The sequence below is a fragment of the Podarcis gaigeae genome (assembly GCF_964106915.1).
Source record: "Podarcis gaigeae genome assembly, chromosome: 2".
Taxonomy (NCBI): domain Eukaryota; kingdom Metazoa; phylum Chordata; class Lepidosauria; order Squamata; family Lacertidae; genus Podarcis; species Podarcis gaigeae.
The window spans coordinates 84,644,335-84,671,587 of record NC_139679.1 but is presented as its reverse complement, the minus strand read 5'-3'; the positions used below and the strand labels follow the sequence as shown (position 1 = coordinate 84,671,587).

Sequence of the window (27,253 nt, the reverse complement as noted above, 5' to 3'; positions counted from 1 at the left end):
AGCTACAACTTCATTCCTCCAGAGAGGGCCAGCTCAGGACCAGGGAAGCTGTGTGAGCACATGGTGAGCATGTGCAGGAGCGATCGAGCAAGAGTGAACATGTGTGTGTGTGGTTGAGTGTTATGCTAGCGGTCACTGGTTTGTTAAGACAGGGCTAGGAATAACAGGGTAGGGAGCAGACCCACAATGAAGACTGGTATTTGTGTGGAATTCATCCATAACCTTTTAAAGGTATTCACCTAATGCTCAACAGTATGTTGTTAATTTTTACTCCAACATTTCATGCTGGGCACTCTTCCAATTGTCTCAGTTCCAACACAAACATTTTGATGAAGGGCAATCACACTCTGGCACTCTTTAGCAGGAGTAGGCAACCTAATGCCCTTGGGCCAGATGGGGCCCAATTGCCTTCTCAATCCGGCCCACGTACAGTCCAGGAATCAGCGTGTTTTTACATGAGTAAAATGTGTCCTTTTATTTAAAATGCATCTCTGGGTTATTTGTGGTGCCTGCTTGGTGTTTTTACTTGCGTATAATGTGCGTTTTTATTTAAAATGCATCTCTGGGTTATTTGTGGGGCATAGGAATTTGTTCATTCCCCCCCCCCCAAAAAAAATATATATATAGTTCAGCCCACCACATGGTCTGAGGGACAGTTGACTGGCCCTCGGCTGAAAAAGGTTGCTGACCCTTGCTCTATAGTTTCATCCCAGCTCACACCAACTGGCTGACCCAGCGGTGAAAGGGCAAATGGCACACAGAAAAGCTAGAGAAAGTTGACATATATGGGCAAAGACAAGCATCAAAGAGAAGGGAAAGGCCGTGCTTTATAGCTATTTGAAGGTGCAGTTTCATTAACAGCACCAGTGTTTCATATAATTAGTGTTTCACTAATACGAGACTAACATTGATTAGCAGAGCATAATCATATGGGGGAGACAGGCTTGTTGAGTATTGCAGAATCCACTGTTTCATTTGCAGGAATTCTTTGGTATTTCCTGTTTTCAGTTATTGTGAAAAGATGTATAAATGTCCTAGGTTTGTACTGCTTATAAACAGATTGTGTTGGTCATAAATGTCTTTCTTTAGGATTAAGCCCTTTGAAACCTGGTCAGATAGGTGGGCTAGAAATAATAAAATTATTATTCTTAGTTGAAATAAAATAAAAACATTTTATTTCTTGCCTTGGAAAACTGTGTGTGACTTGGCTCAGGACTTAAAATGAAATTGCATATTCTGATAACATGGTGAAAAATAAACACTGAAGCCAAACACATCCCCAGGACACAAGCAAGAGATCTCACACAGGACAATTTATGTGAATTCTCAGCAGGCACAACTTAAAAGCCATACCGTACAGCTCCAGTGGGGGGGGGGGGCCAAGAAGAAGATAACACAGTAGTCAAAGAGGAAAAACAACAAATGCCCTGCTCCACAACATGATTAGAAAGACCAAGAAATGAGGATAGGTAAGAGCTGGGAATAACCATAGCTGCCTGTGTGTTTGGTATCTTAAAGCAGGCGTGATACATCTCATATATCTGTTGATTGTTGGGATCAACTGGGTGCTTTCAATTAGTTTATTAAGGCTCTGCAAAAGGCTTCACCCATTTGCAGGCAAGACTTATGGACTCCTCTAAAAAGGTCACCAATCGCTTTTGGAGGGAATAGTGCAGACTCCAGCAACATGGGCTTCCTGATATGTTCCTCCAACACATACTCTCCACCAAGGAAATCCTACTTGTAGGTAGTTCCAACTTGTTCTGGTTCTACTATTTGTGGGCGAGTCTAATACTAGGAATACACTAGGATAGTCTCTTAAAAATAAATATTTCACTTTATGAAAAGGATGTGAAGGGAAGATCTGTCCACCTTAAGCAAGGGATAATAATCTGCTTGTTTTAACAAAATGACCAAAAACATCCCAGGTCCTTGGAAAGAGAACATTGTCACATACAATGAACAAAAAGAATTTTATTGGTATATATACACACAGGAATAACAGAGGTATTTGAATAATCAAATATGGAATGTTCACGAGAGTTAAAATAAATAATAAAGATACCCAGATGTGTCAGTGCTAACTCTAGCACCACTAAAAGGAAATGCCCGAACAGCTTTGACTCCGATGGGGCCATCCCAACAGAGTCTGTACAGGTTGCTACCACCAGAAAGTGGTCAATATTTCTGGAATACAAAGAGTCACTATAGTGCTTTCTACTGCTTTGCATTCTAAATGTTTATTCACTGCTTTCATCCCTTATTTCTTTAATAATAACTATTAAGTTTTGAAGTCCAAAAACATAACCCGTGTCTTGGCCCTCATGCACCACGCTATCTTCTCCGTAATACCTGCAAGTTGTATGGGCAAAGTCTATCATTCGAACATCAACTGAGCTAGCAGTAGGCTTATAGGCATATGCACCTGCCGATTCATCTGAAGACTCCTCTGAAAGGCCTTCAAGGTCTTCTGGATCAGAGTCCACAGCTACCTCTTGTAATTCCTTTCCATCATAAATGATGAGCAAAGAACTGGAGTAAAAGCGGTAAGATTCCTGTTTCTCCAAGACTGATTTTAATTCAGTCAGTTTCTTTAGAACAGGTTCAAAGAGTTCTCTTCGCAGGTATTTCCCATTATGAAAGAACTGGTAAAGTGCTTCTTTAAATCCTTGGACCGAAAGCTTCCTTCCATGGTATTTATTCATAAACATTAACTGGCCAGAACCTGGCTGATAAACCTGTAGAAAATACAAGGCAAGAAAAGGACTTGTTAGCACTGAATGAAACAGTAACTTTGAATTAAAACCCTCAAAAAATTATATGCTTCAGAAGAGAAGGAAAACTTTTCAAAAGTCTTCTGATATAGCTGAAGGAAGTCAGAGGTGGAATATTCTAATGGCCAAATCATTCATATATAACACGTTTTAATTCCAAAACAGATTCTTAAGGTGTATATTATTGTTTTTCCACTGATGAAATAAGACCATGGAATTTAAGTAGGATTAGAAATTTACTTGGCCACTATTTCAAAAGTCAAGTTACAACATGCATAATGGCATTTGGTAACTCAGCCCAATAACAGCAGTATCATGCCTATGCTTATTAATTCATTTTGAAAAGCTACTGGTGGCAATCTCATGAAGAGGAAAGTGGCCCTTTAAATAAAATTATTGTGTATGTTTACATCGCAGAAGAAATCAATAGCTTGAAGCATATAACTGAGACAATGAAAATATATTTTAACACACCATAACAAATCATATTAGTATCTGCTAAAATGGTAGCAAAGATTAATGAGTCAGTCCTTGAAGACTAAACTGAAATGACGGTACAAGCTGGCCCTCAAATGGATAAAAATTAAGCATGGTGACTAAAACTAGGATCTCTAAAAGCAGAAAGAATGAACTAAGAAACTACTGGAGCAATATCCTGCAGCCTGAAATAAGGAAAGGGACTATGAATACCAGGTTTATACCTTCCAAGCATCATTTGCAAAGGAGATGCTGCTGTTAAAGGGAAATCACAAAGATGTTTACCACTAAAAGTAACAAAGGAAAGGAAAAGTGGGATAGATGACCTCTTCTAGTTGTACAGGAAGGTGAAAAGTTCCTCTCTCATAGTAGTCATTCCATTCAAACCAAGCTTGCATGAAAGTATGCAAAGAGCCAGCAGAGAAGCAAGGAGCCCTAACTATTTTTATTGTCCATACAGCCCCATTCACTTGTATCTTTCACTTACAGAGAATAACTAAACAGCCAGGCAGCAGAACAGCTAACTGCTATCACCTACTCTACCTCTGGACAGTGAAAATGCCTGCAGTGAAGGGAATAAAGTGCACACGGCTAGGCAACTTCCACCCAGCTGTCAGTCCTTTTGAGCAATATGTTGCGATCAAAGTCAACGTGAACAGCCACAATGATCCAAAGGGAAAAGCAGCTTCAATGTATTTATTTACTTTTAAACTGCAAGGTGTCTTAGAAATCTTTCCAGAATGAAAGGTGAAACAAACAAACAAACACCCAAATAAATAGTAACAGCTTGCCTTAGAGTTACAATCATATTATTTGTGGAAGGAGCCTTCCTTTGGCTGTTTTTATGAAGTGTGCACACTACAAAGACTTAGTGCAGACCAACACAAAAAAATCCTTAATAAAAACTATTTTTTTAAAAAAGCAAGGGTGCAGCCTATTAGTATCGTGAATAATTTGCAGTTTATCTGCATTCAAATTTAGTCTTTCAGGACTCCAGGAGAGAATCTGCATTTAAAATAAATCAATCTGCTAGTATGGGAGGGAAGAGAATGCATTGCTAGAGAGGATTTTTGAGTGCATGCTTCACTCCATTAACATGCATGTGGAAACGAACTCTCTGTGATCATCTCCCATATTGGATTTCTTAATCAAGGACAGCCTGATGGTTAAATAGCAAATTCCATGCATGGTGAGAGAAAGGCACAGTGGCTCACTTTCTCCGCTCTTGATAAGGAAGAGCATTGCTCTCAAGTGGCCCATCCGCCTGATTACAGTGATACTGCCACGTTCTGGAGCTTTCTTCAGCAAGATGGTGAATAAAATGTAAAATTTCTAGAAAAGTAGGAAGTGGGAAGGTTACAAAATTGCCTAAAATGAGTAACACCACTGAATTTTTTTGAATTAGAGAAAATAAGGAGGACATCATTCTTAAAGTGCCTGAAATATATAATGAAAAATGTACAGCGCCACTGCACTTAATTCTACTATTTGATGACAACTGTAATCAGTAGCTCACAAAATTCAGAACAGTGCAATGCTTGCCTAAGGAAAGCCAGAATTTTTCCACTTGAAGAGAACACAAATAGAAATTGGTTTCACTCACAGTCTAATAAGCAGAAACTATTCATTCCTGCTCTTTCTGAAACTCACCTGCATACCACAAACTCGGACTCCTATAACTGCTGAAGTGCTCTGCTGACACTTCCGGATCTGATTTGCCTTCTTTTCTTCAGATGCATCATCTCCATGCTGCCGGGTTCCCATCTTGAGATCTAACACACAAGGCACCTCATAACGCGAGGTTAGGTTTTCCAGTAAGATAAATTCTGTTTAGTTAAGGAAAGCTCAGAAAAACTGTGGCCAAAATTACTCTTATACTTGAAGCCGAAATTAAGAAATGTTCCAACCAATAATTAAAATTCTCAATGTTGCCCCTATTATTAGAACTTGTAAAACTTAACTTCACTATTAATGACTGGCATTTTAAACTTATTGTTATCCACCTTTCACTACGAGGTCTCGGGGCAGGATACGAACATTCAATAAAACATATTAAATACCTTACTTGGAACACAGAGATTACTATAGTGCAAAGGAGGGGGAACAACCCAATCTAAAATTACTCATCTGCTCCCAGATGACCAATGTAAAGAGTCTGATGATGGTGCCAGGTAGAGTGATGGCCCCTTTGCCATGGGGAAGGAGTACCATAACTGGGCATATGGGGGGGGGGGGTAACTACAGAGAAGGTCCCCACAATACCACTACCTCTCGGACCTCAAATAGCAGTGCTCCCCCAGCAAGGCCTCCCCTGCTGATTTTAACAGTCAGGCAGGTCTGTATCATAAAATGCCTTGTTTTCCACAAACCAAAGAAAAGCATTGTTCTCTGAGATGATGGAGATTTAGGACAGAACCGATGAAACAATCAATTTGGCTTTGGCAAGCTTTTGCTCTGAAACATAACTCAGGTATAACCTTGGATAAACTATTCAGCTGCTCTTCTCAACTGTATAAAAATATTATAAACTATCCCAATCAGATATTGATAAGTTATCAATATTTCAGACAACATCAGAAAATTTCTCTACAAGGCTTATGCAGAGAACCTGCATATTTTCACTGAACATTTTTCAGTGTTCTAAGTGTTTAATGTCCCCCTGAAAAAAACCCATTATACAGTGGTACCTTGGGTTACAGACGCTTCAGGTTACAGACTCCGCTAACCCAGAAATAGTACCTCACATTAAGAACTTTCCTTCAGGATGAGAACAGAAATCACGTGGCGGCAACAGGAGGCCCCATTAGCTAAAGTGGTACCCCAGGTTAAGAACAGTTTCAGGTTAAAAACGGACCTCCAGAATGAATTAAGTTCTTAACCTTAGGTACCATTGTACATTCATTTCCAGAAGCATACGTTAAATAGGCTACTTACAAGGCAAAATACAGCCAAACATCATCTTTGTGCCACACCAGAGAACCAGCAGCACATTTATTATTTTCGGCACACAGACCCCTTTATCTATTTGCCTCCAATGGCAATCACAGAATGTCAAGGTGTCTACAAGCCACTCCCTCTAGACTGTATCTATATGATTTAGGGAAGTGGGTTTACATGTAGCACATGAGCTCTTTATATACACAAAGAATATGTGTTAAACATGATCTCCCTCTATCAGATATTCTACTGGAAATACAAAGTAGAGAAGAAGAGACAGTAAGCTGCTGGCTCTGTCACTTAAGATAGCATTATTTTTCTCCATACAACTGAACAAAAAAACATACATACTTCTTTGGGCCGATTAAAAAAGCAAACCAAGATATATTTGAACGTGTGATCATGAGAGGTATAGATTAAGCCCTCTGGTGCCATTTGAGGAAAGAATGCTGGTGGTTCCAACATAAAGAAACAGCAGAACTTTACTTCACTGGGTCTATCCACTAATTAAAGCACGAGGTTCCATTTATAAAAAATAGATGTGCACTAAGGAATATCTTGATTTAAAGGCACATCTGTACTCATACCACTGTCAGCACAGATCACTCAACAAACTGTACTGGCTTAGAGGTAGATTGGCTTGGACTGCAGCATGACCAACATGGTTCCTTACATAATGCAGACAATAGCACTACCATCAATATCCTCCACCAACTGCAGAGATTACACATCAATTGTGGGCTACTGTAAAGGTAAATGGTCTGCAGATTTATGTAGCATCAGCCTAAGAACTATGTGAGAGCCTGTATTCCAACAGCAGAAAATAGTACATTGTAGTCACTTCCATCAGCCAATGCTGAGAAACACAAATTTGGTCTAAAAGTTCCCGTTTGAGTGACTTGTCACATTTGATATTTAACTATTCAGTTCCTACGATAATGTGGTTCTTGTTCAGTTGTCTTACATTTATTTGCACAAAGGATACTATATTGATTCCGATGTTTTGCATTTTCCTTCATTCGCTTTAACTGCTGCTGATGACATTTCATACTCCAAGGATTATGGTGTTTAAACTGAGAACTGACATTTCCTTTTTTCTCCACACTGTAATACAGCACTTCAGATTTCTTCAGCAATTCGAATTCTTCCTCTAACTTATGGCTGAAAAATAAGAACCAAACCTTAGTATTAGTGGTCAAGTGGAAGTATCCTAACCTTTCAAAAATCATTTGAAAATATTTGTGCTCTGCTAGCCTTCACTCGTGCATTGCTTACAACTAGCCTATTTCACAATGATTTTTAAACTGAAAAGTGGTATCCACTATCTTTCTTATATTAACAAGTAATTTGTCCCATGGTTTCTCAGTCAAGCCTTCACCCATGTTTTTAAAAGAGTACTGGCATCCGATGAGCACTGATTCTAGTCCACAAAAGCTAAATAAATAAGTGCTTTGTTTGTAAGGTGCCACAATATTTTTGATTGCTTTTGAAGCATCAGCCTAACATGGCCTCTTATATATATATTTGAAGAGCATTATTTAACAGTTGCCACAGTTTGTAACTTTCAAGATTCAAATGACACCATGTTCCAGATATTCTTTTCCTACTGAAAATGCCTCAATCTAATCCTGAAATCAATCAAATTAAATATATTTTAGGCCTGAAAAACTAGAATTTCAGAGCTCCTTACTTAAATTTGAAAAATGACTTTCTAGGCACAAAAATGTACAGTATACAACCCTATCCAGTTTTACCACACTAAGTCTGTAGTTTTTTACGGTTATCTATAAGGAAACCCATTAAATACAATGGGAACTGCTTCCAAGTAAAAATGCTTAGGATTGCACTGCATTTTTTATTTTTTTGTGATTCATGAGATTTGAGTGTACACAGAAGAATCATGTTATTAGCTTTTGCTTTGCTTACTCTTTTTTTTTAGTTACCTTTTCATTTTCTCTTCTTTTCGGTGCTGTCGAACCCACTCCTTAGTTAACTTTTCATTTTCTAGCAATACAGTCTTTTTATTAGTCCACCGTAACAATTTATTTTTAGGTTCACATTCAGAATTATCTAGGCTTTCCAGGTTATCATGGTCCCCATTTAATGGATATGCTATTAGACACAGGTTTCCGTCTTCATCCTCTTCAAAGCTTACCGATACCACACCTTCAGAGGAAAAATAAGATATACAGTTAAAATTAAAGAAATGAGAAGCATATACAGCTTACAACACAACATAATTTTGCACTAAGAATATAGCAACTTTGGTTTTTCTCTTACCCCAGTCCTTAGTTTTTTATCTTGCCACAGGCCAAAACTCATCTGTCAACCTAACAAATATCAAAACATCTAGACAAAGTGACACCTCACAGAGAAGACAATTTATCATGAAGACAACACATTAATGATACAGGAGATTCTTCTCGTGAGCAGAATCACATAGGAATCAAATAATAACAGGAGACGTTTTCAATTATTGAAAATTTTTATTATTTTCTTTTTTAAAAAATCTGACTTATCTGTCCCTAGAAGAGATGTAAAACATTGTATATTTACATCTTGCAGTGAAATGTACCCTGCACAGAAACACCAAAAGCTTTAAGTTTTGCTTAACAGCAAAGCTAAAAGCACTTATCCAAACAAATGGCTTTCAGGAGGGTTAATAGATTCCAGGGGAAAGGAAAGGCTTGCAAGAGCAGAGCAAAACAAGAACAACATCACACATTACAACAGACAACTAATTCAAAGGGTTCCACTTAGAATCACCACGTTTAATTTTACAATTTTTATTTTCCTTGGGGGAATATATTTTATTGATTTCAGTTATGTAGCAGTCTTGCAAAGGAAATAACAAAATGAAGTACAAAACAAATTTGACTGAGATACATCAAAACATGGTGAACTTTGAAAGCATTTTTGCTTCCTCATCTCAGAGTCTCTAGAGCATTGTCTTATGTTTTGAGAGTCTTAGAGGAAAGTTCTGACAGTGCCATATAGGAATGCTATGGCAGAAGTTGTAACAACTGGCTGAATGGGGCTTTTTTTCCTCAGTCCTCTCTCTTTATCCTGAAATCAATCAATCTGTACATTCTTGCCGCTCATCACTAGAGTTCTTGGCGAGAGACTGGCACTTCTGAGCAGGGCAGGCAGCTCTGGGACCTACAGTAGCAAGGGTAGGGAGTGTGGAAGCTCTGACTGACAGTCCTGCTGCCCACACAGGAAAGAGCTACAGGAAAGGGGGGGAAGCCAGCTAGAAAATGGCCTTTGACTTTATCCTGGAAAAAACAACAGAGATGGACCAAATGAGGCCCCCCCTTACCCCTGAATCCCTCCCACACATCTCCAAAAGAGAAAAACCACATATGCTAGTACAATTTATTACATTCTATCAAATATTTATAAAGTACATTTTCATCTATTCATTCCAAAAGCTTGTAATGAGAAGTTTTCAAATGTTTCAGTAAGCGTGCACATCATATAGCAATACAACTAAGAGACATCTCTTAGTCTTTTAATTGGTGAAATAGTGGTTGCTTTATTCAGTGAATAAATATAATACAATGTAAAAAGGTAATCAGATTTTTAAAATTCGGGTATCTTTAATTAAATTCCAGTAGTACCTCATTCAAAGTTAAAAGTTTTGGTCAACTAATGCAATGCTAAGAACTGGAATATCTACTCCCACATACCATCTGAGACAGTCTCTTCAACGGTATTTCACCTTTTGCCTACCTAATGACCGCATTCCCCCCCCCCCATCTCCTTAAGGGCAAAAACAAGCTGAATATGTTTTAACAGTAAATTTTAACTTCCCTGCTGTGCTGACCAAATTGTTAGAGGTAGAAAAGAATCCAAAGAGCCACAATAAACTTCTGTAAGACAAGCAAATCTTATCCAGTTTATTTTTTGTTTTGTTTTAAAAAGTGCCCACATACATACAAATCAGAAAGAAGCAGCACATTATTACTGAAAACATTTACAAGCTATTATCAATATACTTACCTACCTGTGCCTAAGGCCGATCTACAGGCTATCATCAGCAGAGTTGTTCTACTCTAATGCTGTTAGTCAGCCCAAAGACCCACTGGCAAGCATCTCCACCCTGTATCTCCACAGCCTGGCTCAGACAATATCAAAATGCATGAAAAGAAACCCCCTAAAATCTCTTCAGCATAAGAGACTTTAGAGACAAAACAGCACATTTGGATTTACAAAAGGAATAAAAAAGCCCAACCCCCTTCTAAGGTTGGTAACATACCTTCATACTGAGGAGTGAATTTACGCATTTCTGTAGGAAGGGTCTCATAGAACAGATGTTCTCGCTGGATAAGGGGCTTACAGATGGTCTTGTCATTAAACCGGAGGACACAGGAGTGACCTCCAACCTGATGAACAAAAGGCTCTAGCAGGACGCCTTTGGAATAGTGCTCCACTTCCATAGCTCCAAATGCCGGGCTCATCCTTGTAGCACATTAGACACACCAATGTGGCAGTTGTGAAGGCAGCTCACACAGAGATCGCTTCTCCAGTATATGTTTATTCCCGCTAGAAAGTCTATGGAAACAGAAGAAAATCCCTTTTCGTTTAGCAACGTTGTCTGAAAGAGCACAAATAACAGATTCTTTCGCAACCGAGAGTAAGAGAAAGAGAAGTGAAACTCTCCGCTCTGAAGCAGAAACTGAAAAGAGCCAACAAGCTCTAAGCACTGAGACAAACAGGAGTGAGGTCATACCATAATCTGCATACCACGCCTCTCACAATTTTAGCCAATTGGGATTAGCACACAGCTACTAGGCGTGCCTATTATGAAGGAGCAGGGAGAATGTCAGTGCAGAAAGTGGAAGGGGGAGAAGCACTCGCACTGTTTCTCTTGGCTGTTCAAATCTGCTAACCCTTGCAGCATTTTATTATCAGCACAATAGTCCACAGGGCAAAACTGTAGATAAATGACGCATTTCCACCCTTTTCTCTATATCATATTACGGATACCCATCTAGCTTTCTAAAGCCTGTTGTAGATAGAACATGCAATTAACACTGTAAACCAGTGTTTCCATTTGATGCTTCCTTTCTTTTAGTCTGCATGCATACATACATACACACACTATTTATTACTATTCATTTTAAAAAGAGAGAGCCTGGCCACAACCTAAACTAGCCTTTGAAAAGAGTTCCTCAACACCACTTTGAACTCCCCAGGTAATAAAGGAGTTTGCAATTTAGCTTTTTGAGCTTTTAAGAGAGGGGTCCCAGAAGAATAAACACAAGCATTTTCCATTTAATTATTATTTAGTGAGTTTGTATTTTGCACTTTAACTCAAAGGTTCTCAGGATGATACTTAACAATATATTAAAATATACAAATCCATTTAAAAACATATAAACAGAAAATATAAAATGAATCAGAATGTCAAATTAGCTTTTTTGAACTCAAGAGTTTAAAGAAAAGCTTTAGACTTCTGAGAGCAGCTTCCAAAAAGAGAACTAAAAAGAATTCATGTTCAGAAAATTGTGCATACATAGATCATACAAATAGACAGAAATTCACAATCTCCCTCATTTTTAAAACACATCAATACCTATTGTGCGTATTTCTATAAAAGTAGTATGTTCAGCATTGCTTGTTTTATTCTTAGCAACCTTATCTCCAACTTAAACATGAGGATAATCTTAAAAGTTTACTCTGTATCTACATATGTTTTTCTCCTTATAAGATGACAAACATTATATTGTACAGAATTATAGTGGTCTTCAAGACTGAGGACCACACATTTTGAAGCTCAATGGTCTATTTTGATCATCTTGAAAAAGAAAAGCAGAGATGAGCTAAATCCTATTAGCAAATATAGCAAAGGTCTAATATAGTTTAGTCTTTAAGATTTGTAGCTAAAAATAATGTGACCACTGGTTCTCCCATAAAGAGTGTTACATGAACAATCATGCAGCTAATTCTGAGAGACCACAAAGTGTTCTAGGTCGCAGACTTATTTTTAGATAGACCCAAGTACAGAATCACAGTGCAAAGCTGTGCAAAGCATGTCATCTTAGAAATAAATCCCAGAATTCAAAGATCCTTGCTTCCAAGTAGGTGTGCACAAAATTTATCTTAAAACTTAAATGGCAATGGATTGCAGAAACAAACAACTCTTTTTTTATAAAAATTGATAAATTTCTAGAAGTGTGTGTGTGTGTGTGTGTGTGTGCACATGCACAAACATACACAGACACACAGAGGGATTTTAAACAATAGATGTGTATGTGATACTGATAATATTGAACTTATTAGCGCTGAGGATACTTAATTCTTTTTAAGATACATTTTAGATCGTTTTCAAATTTTGTGCATTGTTTTGTTGTTTGCTGCCCTCGGCAGAGTGAACAGAAATTTAACAAATACTTGCTGGACCATAACAATATTATCATCAGGCACACTACCCAGTGAAAATACACTTAACAAAATATTTTGAGGTCAATAATTTCATACCTGTGATACTACAGAAGATAAGCAATGAGTATACCTAATGTTTACTCTTAATGGCTTACTGGTGTGAAGCACATTCTGACTACCTAACTACTATTGCATCCAGTCCATTTCTGCAACACACTTCTATCCAGAAGATGGCACTATTTTTCCAGTTCCAATGAATTACTCTACGATAGCAATACCTTGAGATAAAGATGCATCCCATGATCATCTACTCGGGGTAAGATGCATTGGGTTGTATTCCTACTCAGAACAGACACTGAGTCTATTTTTGAAATATGGCAACCCTAGCTTACTTCCAAATAAACAAGCTACTGTAATCATGACAATACTGTACATTCAAAAAATTGTGCTCTGTCATCGTAACAGAAAATGCATGCATGTGTGCAAACACATAAAGACTTTGTCATAATAATCTCTACAACCTCTGATCCTCACAGAAAAATGTATTTGCTACAGATTTCACCTGATACGCAAACGTATGCCACTCTCCACTCTTCCCCAGCGAGCTCATTAATTTTTCAAGCGCTTTCACAACTTGTTTTCTTTCGTATATGTTCAGAGCAATCCACAGAGGATGCTGAACTGTGTGTATTTACAAAACTGCATTCTCTTGGGTATCACCCAGGACATGATTCAACAGGCCCCACCTTCAAACAAGAGAATAAAAGCTGTCTCTCATACAGGGGCATGCATAATATTCCAGTATTATGCAACAGAATCTTGCTTTTGTTCTTCATGCATTGGTAACCTCCTGCTTACACTACAGAAAAACATTTCCTATTAACATGCCCTTGAAAATGGATTTGAAAAGCATCACAATTAGTCCAGATGTTGCAGTCCCTTATTGACTGATGTGCATTAAAGAATTTGTGACTTCACTGGTTGTCCTTAGACTTCAAAGCACAACTCATAGGTGCTGCTTTTTTAAATTTAACTTTGAAGTCCTAAACAGCCTGTGTCTTGCATACCACACCACAGAGCATCTTCTCATACATACTTCCTCACATAATATCTGGCATGGGCTCTACACCTTTTCACATGCTGGCAAGATCTAGAAGTGGAACTGGCCCTCTCTGGCATCTACTCTTTGGAATAGTCTTCTCTGGGAGAACAGACATCACCATCAACATCACCTCTCTTCCTTGAATCCTTCCCATTGGGTAGATGACAGTAGATCACACACATCTGAGAGGGAGAGGGGAAAAGCAGCTGGAGCAGACCCTGAAGTAGTCTTTGCCTCCCTTTCCCTGGAATTTTACTTGTGATTACATTATTGCTCCCATACCAGAGCATGATATCTCATAGTGAGCATATGGTGAAGCAGAGATCTAAATCACAGGCTTCACAATTCATAACTTGTGTGTTTAACCACTTCACAAAGTTTTCATGGTTCATGGTTTTATTTACTGCACATTTTCAATCTAGACACTGTGTTACCTATACTGATCTTGCTGGTCAGAAGTCCATGTGTAAGCTAAAAGGGATTAAAAACAGTCCCTGTGGGGCTTGCAGCATACTTGACATTTTAAAAACCTGTCTGAATGCAGTTCAAGGCAATCCTAAGCTACTAGATGTCCCTAGGCAAAGTTTTGTTATGTACAGCTTTCCAATGATCCATTCCTGCTTTAGATCAAGGTAACAACGGCATCTTTATTCTTCACACTTCCACCCCAAACAGGATTTTATATCTTTTCCCTCATAATACCATTTATATAACTCTAAAGGAAAAGCGTTTTAACTCCTGCTAAATCTTCTGAGTATAAAACATAAAGTATTTTAATTATTAACAATCTTCCCCAAGAACATAATATCCTACTTAAATATTGAGATGTAGAAAATGACCCATGTGCCTGGGAACATGGAGTTCAATTACTGAAATACAACAAATGCTTTTGTTTTGGCAATGGCCTTTCTAAAAGTCTTCTTTTTTTCAAAATGGCTAACTCTCTCTACTTCATTTTCATTATTTCTGCTCTCTCATTTCTGCCTAACTAAATGTTATCCCCTTAATGAAAAAAATTTCAAGTATTTATTAAACTATCTAGAAAATTATCCAAAATACTGGCTATGCACAGTCTCGAGCATTCAGCATTTAATTAAATGCATCCTTGAAATACAAAACCTAGAATAAACATTGGGTGTTGATATGAATGGAGCCATTAATAGTCACTACTTTAAAAAGAGTAAAGGGAATCTGAATTGAGGTGGGAATTTTTAAAGTTTAAAATTTGCAAAACTCTTGCTTTCCCAATGAGCAAGCCACGTGAGTGAAACTCCTTCACATCAGTCTCCTTCCATCCCTCTCTTTGTTGGCAGACTCTTCACAATACCAAATTGCCTATCTCCCCTCCCTCACTCAATTATTTTGCTTAAATGAACAGACTACCTACTCATCAAGGAAGAGACTGGATGTTGAGGATCAGAAAGTTCCCTGGTACTTGGGACACCTACAATAAATATTTTCCAGCTACTTCTTACAATGATTTTCTTGCCCTACTAGACTATTATGTTCTGGTTTTTCTCTACACATGGAAGTTCCTCCTGAGAAGCTGAGAATGCAGTTTATTCCCAAATCATTCCCTTTCATTTCATATGAACCAGGAATAATCCTCCGGCTTTACACTCACAATTGCTAGAATTACCATTCCACACATAAACCTGCTTTGGGAGAGACGAGAAATCCATCCATAATACTTTTATCTATCCTTTTGTCCAAAGGATCAGGGCAGTAGAAGTGAATAGCCTCACAGCCGCCCCAGTCCCCAGAAGACATCTCTAGTCACCTTCACGGGATACCAAGAACAGAAGAACATTTCAATGTCCCCATTCCTAGCTTCACAAGGAACAAAAAGTAAGTACTGACTTAACAGGGAGCCCACATTATCTAGATATATTTTGTTTCAGAAAGTTTAGTTTTTCTAGTTTTAGAGATTAAAATCTATGCTAAATACCAACAGACTTCCAACACTGGCTTTCATAACTGGATGGAAATCCTACTTCAAGTCCTGTTACTGCATTCATTACGTCAGTACCAGCAGCATTATGTATGAATGGAAATTTTTCAAGAGGTTAATAAAGCAGAGCTCCATAAGAAATCAGCAGCAGCAGCAGGGATGGAAGCAAAGTTTCTCTTGAGAGAGAAAATACAAACAAGTAAAGCAAGAACACAATGATGGAACAGTGCAAAGAACAAAAAGAGGTCAAGAGAAAATAGAACTGTTTATTACATATTTGCCAAAAAAGCTTATTTTTGAGGCAGGACGTGTAGAGACTATTTCAACTATTTAAAAGCATGTGATCCTTAAATCTCCTTGATGGAAGTTAAATCTAAAATTAAGCATCACATCTTAACCATGGAAAATGGTGAAAATTTTATTATCTGTCTAGAACACACACATCTGAAATAAAATGTCACAGTACGAATGAATGCTGTTTGGTGGCTTGCAATTCAAAAGAACAAGATCAGCAGAAATGTAAGTCTATTTTTTGCACAATATTAATCAAAATAAAAGTCACAGTAGATAGAGATGATTGCCTCTGAAAGTATGGTAGAACTAAAACCTACACTGGGGTTAATAATAATTAGGCTTCACGCATCATTAGCTGTACAAATGGAGAGGGGCAAAAAGAGGGGCTTGATCATGCTGATTGCTGGAATCATAATTGGGGCAAGGGAGGGAGAGAAATCAGCTCCTTAACTTCTTCAACAACCAAATGGCACATAAGCTTTAATACACTATCATTTTAATTACAAAACTATCCCCTCTTATATAAAGAAAGATGAAGTATTAAAAATAACACCGACAAAAGCAGTCAAATATTTTCCTTGTTAAAACTTTTAAAAGTAATTTCAGGAGCTCTATGACCATATCATGATTACACTGCTCAGCTTTTATTTCCATTGTACTCTCACAGGACACCTGTAGTCAGCAAGGGACATGCAAACAACATAGTTAAGTAAAGGTGAAACCTTTAAAGTGCAGTGTATCAGTCTAGAAAACTGCAAGATCACATTAAAGGCAAGAGGGCAATGCCTCCTCAACTATCTAATTTATAAACCTTACATGTACATATTACAAGAACTGACCATTTTTGGTAAATGCCAAGAAACGTGAATTCTGACAAGACAATCTCAGATGAATTTTGTGAAAATGTGAGAACAGATAAATAGTATTACAAATTTCTGACATACACAGGTAATGTCACAATTCTGAGACATTGGTTAGGGTTATGATGCAGCTTTAACGAATCCATGTATGCACAGAGACGTTAAATGAACAACGATACAGCGGGGGCGGGGGGAGCTCTGGCCTTCCAGATATTGTTGGATTGCAACCTTCAGTCAGCATGGCTAATTGTCAGGGTTGATGGGAGTTATAGTCCAACAACTATTTGAAGGGCTGCAGATTTCCCATGCACCTGTTGTACAAGATCAGGGTAAAATAAAGTAAAAGCTCCTCTATGATATAGCTGGTTTCTTAATTGCATTGCAAGCCAATGCACATTTTGTAGCTGACAAAAAAAAAAAAAAAATTGTAGAAGATCCAGTTTAGCATCCCTGCATCTTGCTTGAGAGATTAAAATTTTCCATTGCAGGGTAAGTTTTTTTCCACTGTTCCCATGTTCTCTTTCACTTCTCCTCTTTAAAGGTTATTGGATTTTGAAACAATGCAGGAGTAGGGTGTGGACTCCATATTTGAACTGATTGTCATTAGTTTGTCACTTAATAAATTATACATTTTAAAACACACCATACTGGGCTTTATTTAGTAGCATCTAATCAATTTCAATTTATCTAGCAAAATGTTTCTTCAAAAATTTGCTTTCCTCTTCTATCACAAACTATACAAAATACCAAGACACAAAATGACTTGGTTAAAATTATCTGTAATTTGATTACCAGTAAATAACACAGCTTGGACACTCTTTTGAAATATGAGGATCCCCCAACCCAACAAACACTCACCCTATTTGACCCCCCCCAAAAAAAAATCATTCGAACAAAATGTAGCCTTAAGGTTTTGGAAAGATGCTTGCTTGGTTGGTTGGTTCTGTCTGCAATGTCCAGATTCGTTCTGTTATGAGTTTCCATAATGAGTGTACATCTACTTGCATTAGGAAGAATGTAATACAGTGGTACCTTGGTTCCTGAACAGCTTAGTTGTCGAACAAATCGGCTCCCGAACGCAGCAAACCCAGAAGTGTTCCGATTTGCGAAAGTTTTTTCGAAGCCAAAAGTCCGACACAGCTTCTGCTTGAGTGCAAGAAGCTCCTGCAGCTAATTCAAAGCCACATCTTGGTTTCTGAACTGTTTTGGGAGTCGAACGGACTCCTGGGATGGATTAAGTTCAAGAACCAAGGTACCACTGTATATGTGATAACAACAACAGAATACATTCAGTTAGCATTACAGTGGTACCTTGGGTTAAGTATTTAATTCGTTCTGGAGGTCTGTTCTTAACCTGAAACTGTTCTTAACCTGAAGAACCACTTTAGCTAATGGGGCCTCCTGCTGCCGCTGTGCTGCCGCTGCACGATTTCTGTTCTCATCCTGAAGCAAAGTTCTTAACCCAAGGTACTAATTCTGGGTTAGTGGAGTCTGTAACCTGAAGCATATGTAACCTCAAGCATATGTAACCCGAGGTACCACTTACCACTGTATTGTGAATCTAACTGATGGCCCATCGTCCCTGTTGCAACCAATAGATATTGAAATTAATCAATCTTCTGTTTTATCCATCTAACAGGGGCAAGGTCCAAAGTGGCAAACAGCCACAGGGGAGTGGGGATATAAATACATGCCTATTTCTACTACATCCCAGACCATGCCTAGCAAGGAGAAAATAACTCCCTTGTACACCTAGGGGAAGGGGAAAAGAAAGCACGAAAGAAGTATGGACAAGTCTAGATAGGCATAGTTAAATCCATCCTGAATAGATACTTGTAGATACATATTAAACAGTTGTCACAAGTAAACTAATTTTTTTATTAAAAATCAAGCCCTATTAAGACTGGTACAAAAAGTAATCGGACAGAACTGGCAAATCTGAAAAAACAAGGTAATTATTAAGGTAGCTATTGTTTTCAATACGCTTGTTAGAATGACATTAGAATACCTGTCAGCATTTCACCAGAATATAGCTATTCTGTGTGATTTTATAATATATTTTTTCAGTGGTAGGACCACACCCTTATTCTTACTTACACCTCTTGAAATTGTTCCAATATATGGCACCTTACAGTTTTACTCATTTACAGGCCTACTGTGACTCATTTCCTGTTAACTTCTAGTGATTGCTTCTACTAGTCACAGCAGTTTGCTACTGATTTAAATACTATACAATGGGCCCGCAAACAACACATAATATACATACGTGATTGGGACCAGAGGCACGCAACCGAAAAATAAATACAGTGGAACCTCGGTTTTTGAACGTAATCCATTCCGGAAATCCGTTCAACTTCCAAAACATTTGAAAACCAAGGATCAAAGGGCTGTCAGCAAGTTCAATGGGGAAAATTGAAAAACGTGCCTCAGAAGCGATCCGACTACCGAGATGCATTTGAAAACAGAAGCATTCACTTCCGGGTTTTTGGTGTTTGGCTTCTGAGACGTTCGGCAGCCGAGACGTACGAAAACCGAGCTTTGACCATACTGTATTTTTCCATGTATAAGATGCCCCTATGTATAAGAAGATCTCTATTTTTTTAACCCAAAATTAAGAAATCAGTATTTAAAACATGAAAACGGGCAAGGTTTTTCATTTAGAGTGCCAGGGAGAGCTTTTTTTGGGAGATTGCCTTCAAGCCCAGGCAGAAAGCGCCCAGGATCAAAACAGGTGGGCAAGTCTGTTGCCCTCCCGTGCTTTGCAGCCTAAGCTGCAACCTGCCTGATCCTACTCTGCATGAAGACAAAGCAGCAGCGTCCAGGTCCTGGATTCTGAGCCACCAGAGCTGGGAGCAATCCAGGAGTGCTCACAGCCAACTGCATCTCCATGGACAGGGCAAGGTGAAGCAGGTGGGCACTGGAGCCAGAGAAGCCACCCCCTTCCTCCCCAGAATAACACCTTCAGTGAGGATTGGCAGCCGCACAGCTTAAGTCACCAAACTTTGGAACTTTGGAAGGTCAGCTGAAAGATTAGGAAGGCGGGCAGAGTAGAGTCTTCCAGACAGGGCGACGAGGCGTCTACAGGATACCACGTGAAGCTTGAACTCCATGCACCAGGCTCACACCTGGCTGAGGGGGAAATAGTGCCTCTGAGCATGAGCAAAGCGCCTTTCCCCACAGTGTAGCCTGAAAGCAGTCAAGCTTTCCAGCCCTGCCCCACATTCACATTCTGTGTATAAGATGACCGCCAATTCTGGACTGGAAAAAAATCAGCAAAAAAAAGTTGTCTTATACACAGAAAAATACCGTAAATGGGGAGCAGGAGAAACCAGTTATGAAAATAGCTTTTTGAGCCCTCCAGTCTCTAGGAAGGCGGCAGGAAGGCTCCTGAAGCATCCCAGTGCCCGGTTAGCAAGGCAGAGGGCAAGGTCCGAGCCAGACAGGCAGGGATGGTCACACAGGAGGGTAGTTCCAGGGGTTGCTGGCTTTATGTGATTTTGCCTTTGCATATGGACCCCTGGAACCAAACCCTCATGTAGGTGGCAGGCCTACTGTATAGAGATTTGCAACTAACGGAAACAGAGCCATCTGCTTAAGAAAAAAGTTCTAATTTGCCTGAAAAAAATGACGCAGTCAGACCCCCTTATAAAGAGAACAGCAAAGGACTCTAATATAGCTTTATTTTGTGCTCCAGCCTATCTTCACAGCCCTAGTTGGGTGATTCCCTCATGAATTTGACATGTGAGAAACTTATTACCTCTGCCATCATGCCACCCACCCTTTGCCATATGCATACTGAGGGGGAACATCTGTAGAGGAGATCCTCCTATGTGTGTAGGTTTTCCCCCTCCCACCCTGCAGCCAGGGGGGCCTGGCTTAATAGATTACAGTACAGTGGTACCTCGGGTTAAATACTTAATTCGTTAAATACTTAAGAACGGAGGTCCGTTCTTAACCTGAAGCACCACTTTAGCTAATGGGGCCTCCTGCTGCCGCCACGCGATTTCTGTTCTCATCCTGAGGTAAAGTTCTTAACCCGAGGTAATATTTCTGGGTTAGTGGAGTCTGTACTCTGAAGCGTATGTAACCTGAAGCGTATGTAACCCGAGGTACCACTGTATAATGTAAGCATAACTTTTATATGCGCTGGGAAACAAAAAGCATTGTGTGTCTTGCTTTATTGTGATATTTACTTTATTGTGGTGGTCTGGAACCAAACCCACAATTCTCTGTGGTATGTAGTTCTTATATTGACTAGCTGGAAAAAGAGTTTAGGGACAGGAGAAGCTTGATGAAGCTGGTCCTTTCAGCAGAGCTGGCAGAAAGACACAGCGTCTTTTCTCTTGCTGTTGGAATGGCTGCTGCCAGTTAAAGGAGAGTAGGTCTGGTGGAGCTGGGTTTTTCAGGCATAACTGATGGACTGGCCCTGCTTCCCATTATCTCTCACTGTTGCAGCCTGCTGGAATGGAATGTGTGTGCATCATCTTTTAAAACTACTCTGGATGCTTTTGAATGGGCGTAACACATAAGCTCAAGGTCTCGTTTCCCAAAAAGTTGCTACTGCTGTAATTTGTGACCAGCCATAGAACTGCCAGGTCTTCCTACCAACATCAAATACAAGCTCTTGAATTTCCTACTTCTTGGGATGGGGCTGTAGAACAAGGAGTACTTAGAAGTTATGTGGGGCACCAATGCTTTATTTTTCCACAGAAAAAAGTTCATTAATAAGAATTAATGGATGCCAACTGAAAATACAATATAATGCAAACTTGGCAGTTTCATTTCAAAGTTTTTAGCTTTCTTTACTAAACACAAACATGGAAAAATTGATCATTCCAAGTGTGGGGAACTCTTTTCAGTCTGAGAGCCACATTCCCTTCTGAACAAACTAGTGGGGTAGGGTCAGAGGCCAAAGTAGGCAGTGCTATTAAAAGTTAGTTTTACATTCAAATCATGCAACTAGAAAGTCACTTGGATGCCTTAGACAAGCCTCCATTGTACATGTGAAATATGGAACTAATAATACTGAGAGCTGTAGTTGTTAGGATTACTGAAATAATATATATGGTGTGTTTTAAGATGAATACAAATGTCGAGTGTAGTAGCCATGATATAAATGCCCATTCAAGGACAGTCTCATATAGTAAACAATCCTTATCGGGGGAGGAACTGTAGCTCAGGGCACATACGTTTGATGAAAAGGGTGCCATATTCAAACTGATATCATTAGTGTAAAAACAAATCAAGTAGCAAGTAGGGCACCACTGCCAGTCAAAGTAGTAGGCAATACTGGCCTCAACTGATAAATTGTCTGACCCAGCTTAACGTTCCTATTACCAAAGCACTTACACTGATCAAAATGCCTTTGGTTTCCAAAAGGGATGGAAGATGGCATGCTGAATATTAACTGAGAAGAAGCATGTGTCTATAACAAATATCAGTTGGGCATCCAGAAGTTGGGCTGCTCCCAGGATCCTAGGCTATGTACCTCACCTTTCACAGCATGTATAATTTCATCCATCATGCTACATACATCCTACTTCAGCAGGTCCACTACAATAACAACTTCAGTGCTTTCTGATTCAGCATTGTTTATTCTACAAATGGCACCACTGGAAGACATAATCTGGAATTCTGAAATGTAGTACAATTGGTATGCAGATGACACACAGCTCTATCTCTCGTTCCATCCTCTAACCACAGAGAAGTTGTGAAAACTCCAACTTGGTATCTGGAGTCAGTCTTGGCATGGATGGGAGCAAACAAAATGATCCTTAATCCAGGCAATGACGAACTCCATCTGAAGGACTAAGTATGCAGTCTGGGGGTACTCCTGGAACTAATCAAACTATGTAAGCAGGCAAGAGTGCCTTTTATCAGTTTTGTCTAGTTGTGGTCTTACTTCGAAAGCATGGATTTGACTCGTTACTCATGCACTAGTCACATCCATAAATCACAGTAATCATCTGAGCTGGTGCAATGTTGTCTATGTGTGGCTGCTTTCAAAGTTTTAAAAGTGCAATTGGTACAAAGTGTATTTGCCAGAATGTTAGTTAGTGTGTAGGACTTAGCACATTGATATCAACTACATTTTTTTCTGGCCTCAAATTAAAGTGTTGCTTTTAGTCTTTAAAACCCTCAGTGGAATTGGACCACTTCCATCTACATGAATGCGCTCATTCCTTAAGAATGGTTTCAGGGGCTCTACTCCCCAGTTCATCTTCATTGGAAATATGGCTGGGTGGGTATCAGGTGCAGGGCCTTCTCACTGATGGTGCCAGTTCCAAAATACCCTCCTGGGGAGATTGGACAGGCTCTACTTCATCTCACTTTAGATTCTGTGAAATTTTTTATATAGACATCTATACTACTACCTTGCCCATTCCAAATAAATGTAGTCGTACCTTGTGAGTGTTCCGATTTTCGAACCCTCTTTTGGAAGCCAAACATCTGACGGGGCTTCCACAGCTTCCGAATGGCTGCAGGAGCTTCCTGCAGCCAATCAGAAGCCATGCTTTGGTTTCCGAACATTTCGGAAGTTGAACAGACTTCCGGAACAGATTCTGTTCGACTTCCGATGTACAACTGTAAAGGGGTGCTAAAGTTATCTATACTTGAAATATGGCATCCTAGTCAAAACAGATATGCATCATTTTATTTATAAAGTATTTAGCAAGCTTGTTGCAATGGATAGCAGAGGCATTAGTCTCTCCAATCCAAGTAATTCAGCTAAATGGATTATGAAAATGCAAGGGGGTCATACAGCCATCTGTGTCATCACCACCATCTCCAATGGGCTCTATGGTGTGTGAGGGGGATGAGGGATCCCTTCATTGGCCATCAGTGTTCAAAATCAGCCAGGTGCGTTTTGTGACAGGTGTAGGTCCAGTTGCAACTACATATAAATCACTGGCATCTCCATCTGGCTGGCCCCTCCAGCTTTCTTAAGAGGGTAAGCAGAAAAGCTTATTTATTGCATTTATATCCCACCTTTTCCTCCAAGGTGTACATAGTTTACTCCCTCCTCAGTTAATACCCACAAACACTTTGTGAGATAGGCTGGGGGCTATGACTGGCTCAAGATCATCCAGGAAGCTTTATGACTGAGTGGGGATTTGAACCCTGATCTCCCAAGCCCTAGTCCTACACTCTAACCACTACACCAGACTGGATTCCTAGAGTACTTCTACTATAGGGAAGCTATATAAATTAAGTAGGTAAATAAATATGGGGGAAACAGTCTGAAATATTTTCATTGAAGCTTGAATTTGTTTTGTTCTGGATTGTATTATTTGATGTTTTAATGTGTTGTTAACCATTTTGAGATTTTCTCCTTAAAATATAAAGCAGTATAGAAATGAAATGAATAAAAATTGTAATAAAAAACCACATTGAGGAAAAAGACATCTAGACATTCCATTTTGACAACAGTAATCTAGGTTTAAGGCACCATTTGGCGATTAGCTTATATATCTGAGTTTCCTAACACTGCCCAAATCCCACTTTTAATAATATCCCTATTTGTAGAAACTACTACTTTTTGCTTCCTAGTGAAGTCAACTGTTAGAAGATGGTGGGACGTCTTGTAGTTTCACCCCATCCATCAACAAGATCTCCACCTTTACTCCCTTAAACATGCAAGGGAAGGATCACTGGTGGCTGTGAAGCTACTGGCAGACAGCTATAAGATCTTGGCTCTCACATGCCAAACATCCCCAATGACTGTGGGGAACTCACATAAGTAAATTTGAATTATGCAAATACTTCACCTCAAGCAACAGAGTACTGCCCCTTACTAGCAAAGGGGGTGTAAACAACCAAAACAATCCAGTTAACTAAGATGTCAATAGCATTTATTATAAACTGACTACATGCAATATATCTCCGTTAATTTCATTTATAAATTCTAAATCAGGGACTGAGAACCTGTGGTCCTCCAGATGTTGGAACTTCAGCTTCCATCAGCCCCAGGCCGCACAGTCAATGGTAAGGTTTGGCAGGAGTTGTAGTAAAACATCTGGAAGGCTACAGGTTAAATACCCCTATCCTAAATAAGCCAATTTATGTCCAGCTTGTCTTCTATATCATACCTTATCACATATCAGAAGAATGTGGAAAATATGGTGACACAGCCAATGTAATGATGGTTGACAGTCTGTTGTCTAGAAACTGAAGGATCACTCATAACTGATGGGAAATAACCACTCCTGCTCACTGCACAATGGAGCCTTGAAGTACTCACTGGTGACTTAAGCTGTTTTCACTATAAGCATCTGGCGAGAAGGCTGACATCTTTTGTCAATGATTAAGATATGGTAGCCATCTTCATGTATTCTGTATAATTTGGATAATTCTGTACCAGGCTGTAAACTGGGATGCTTTTGAAAGCTATTAAGATTGATGTGGTACAGATAATAATCCACATCCCCTCAAGAGGCCATGGACCACCATATGCATTTCTATCAACATTCCGGAATCTCCAAAGCTTCCTGCAGTCTCCTGGCAAGCTACTTCACTGGTTGCCTTCTGGTTACAACTTTGTTCTCATAACATTTCAACTAACTTTCAACATGACTGCTAGTAATCACTGAACTTCTTCCATGTGTTTGTTTTCTTTTACCTACATTTTTGCACACTTTTGAGCAATTTGCTCTGAAAAAGCATTCTAATAAAATGTTAAGAGCTGTTAAGAGGAAGTTATTTGGGTAGATACTGACTTATTTTTTGCCATGTTAATAATATGCCAACCACAGCAAGTCTGTAGGGCATGGCGTGGTATAAAATCAGGCCAAAACATAAGAAAAATACATCAGAAATACAGAACACCATGATTGTGTCATGTGCATGTCAAAACAACCATAGTACCTCAGGGCTGCTGCTAATATTTTTTCAGGGCAATAAAAGGTCTTTCAACACACAGTGTACTGCCTGGGAAGAAGTCAATTAGACATTCAACTAAATAACTACAGTAATAGGTTACTACAATGTAAGATCAAGATGTTCCAAATTCATGATACAAATCTCATACAAATACACCAGGCAGGTGCAACATGTGGAGAAAGAAAAAAATCAGGAGGGCATATACAAGTACCTGGTTAGTCATCCAGCTTATTTCAAAATTGCAGAGTAACAATGAGTCGTGCATTTCTCATCACAATAAAAGCTTTAAACCACACCCACCCAGAAGTTCAAAGTATCTCACCATTTTATGACCTCCTGGCCGTACGCGAAAGGTTTTCTAACCCTGCGTACACCTTCCGATAAAGGAAAGAGAAATCTCACCCAAGGAGAGAAGGATGACGATTCAAGTGTTAAAACAAACCCAACATAAAAATGCATGTATAATAAAAACGCAATAAAGGGGGGGGGGTTGAAATGTTCGCAGCAATTTTCTTTTCCTCCCCACCCCTGCCCGACCATTTTCAGTTTGGATGCCCGGTGATGCGGGCCCACATCACAAGCCAAACGCAACACAGAGCGCGAGAGAGCGGTGCTCAGATATACCGAGCGGTAAACCAATTCCTGCCGGGTAGGAAGTGGGAAGGGGGATTGCAGAGAGACAAACGAGGGGGGGGGACGACCCACACCATATTCACTGATACCTGGCTGGTACTGGGACGTGTGGGGTTGGGGGGGAGGCAGGGCGCACATTAAAGGCTTCGTTTCCTCATCCTACGCCTCTCCTAGAAGCATCCCTTGGAAACAGCAAGCCTCCCTCTAAGTCTGCTGCCTCCAATGACGCTGCCACGGCGGCGCTTTTGGGGTTTCAACGGCTACAGGAGCCGAGGGAGCCGAATACCTCAGGAGGGCTGCCTGAGGACGACGGGAGAAAGCAACGTGGTGCCGGGGTGCGGATGTGGCAACCGGCTCCACCCGCAGGGAGAAGGGGCGGAAGATGGTGGCCCTGCCACCGGCTCTTCTCAAGCCGGCATGGAAGGGACCTTTGGGCTCCTATCCCGAGACGGGATGAGACTCCTCGGTTCCTCCTCACACCTTGAGACACCCAAGGGTGGGAACGGTAATGTTGGTGGTGATGATAATAACAATACAGTAATAAAAAAACCGAGAGATGCGGTTACCTGCCAAATAGCTCCCCGCCAGCAGCGGCTTCGACTCTTTTGTTTCTCAGAGGCCAAAATGGCGGCGCCGAGCGGGGCGGCCCTTCCCCCGCTGGCAGAGGGTAGGCTCCGCCCCGTGCATCTCCATTGGCTCTGACGGAGCAAGCCTCCGCTGATTGGGGGAGTTAAGGGAGCCAGGCTCTGTTGCTAGGGGAGCCGAGGCGGGCGGCAAGGCATCGTGCGCCGCGTGATGATGGGGACTGGGGGGGGGGGGAGCGGGGAGCAGTTAGGATGGGGACAAGGATGGGGAGGGAGGAAGAGCACGGACTGGGCAGCGAGAGGGGAGCCAAATGTGGGCAGCGACTACTAAAAGGCAGCGGGTGGCGGGGAGCTCTTCCTTATAAATAGGCGGT

General features: G+C 40.0%; 1 protein-coding gene and 1 long non-coding RNA gene across 2 annotated transcripts in view; one reads left to right on the top strand and one right to left on the bottom strand.

Annotated features, from left to right (window-relative positions):
- Window positions 1–27,253, top strand: part of LOC310839046 — a 202,654-nt gene that overhangs the window by 15,473 nt on the left and 159,928 nt on the right. The window lies entirely within an intron of this gene.
- On the bottom strand, window positions 1,955–27,003 carry IP6K2 (inositol hexakisphosphate kinase 2). The gene is made up of 6 exons (XM_083727184.1): window positions 26,862–27,003; window positions 10,447–10,742; window positions 8,132–8,354; window positions 7,174–7,349; window positions 4,902–5,077; window positions 1,955–2,738 (listed from the first exon to the last, which is right to left on the bottom strand). Exons 2-6 carry the CDS (start codon window positions 10,646–10,648, stop codon window positions 2,241–2,243), a joined length of 1,275 nt encoding a protein of 424 aa, XP_083583310.1. The 5' UTR covers window positions 10,649–10,742; window positions 26,862–27,003; the 3' UTR covers window positions 1,955–2,240.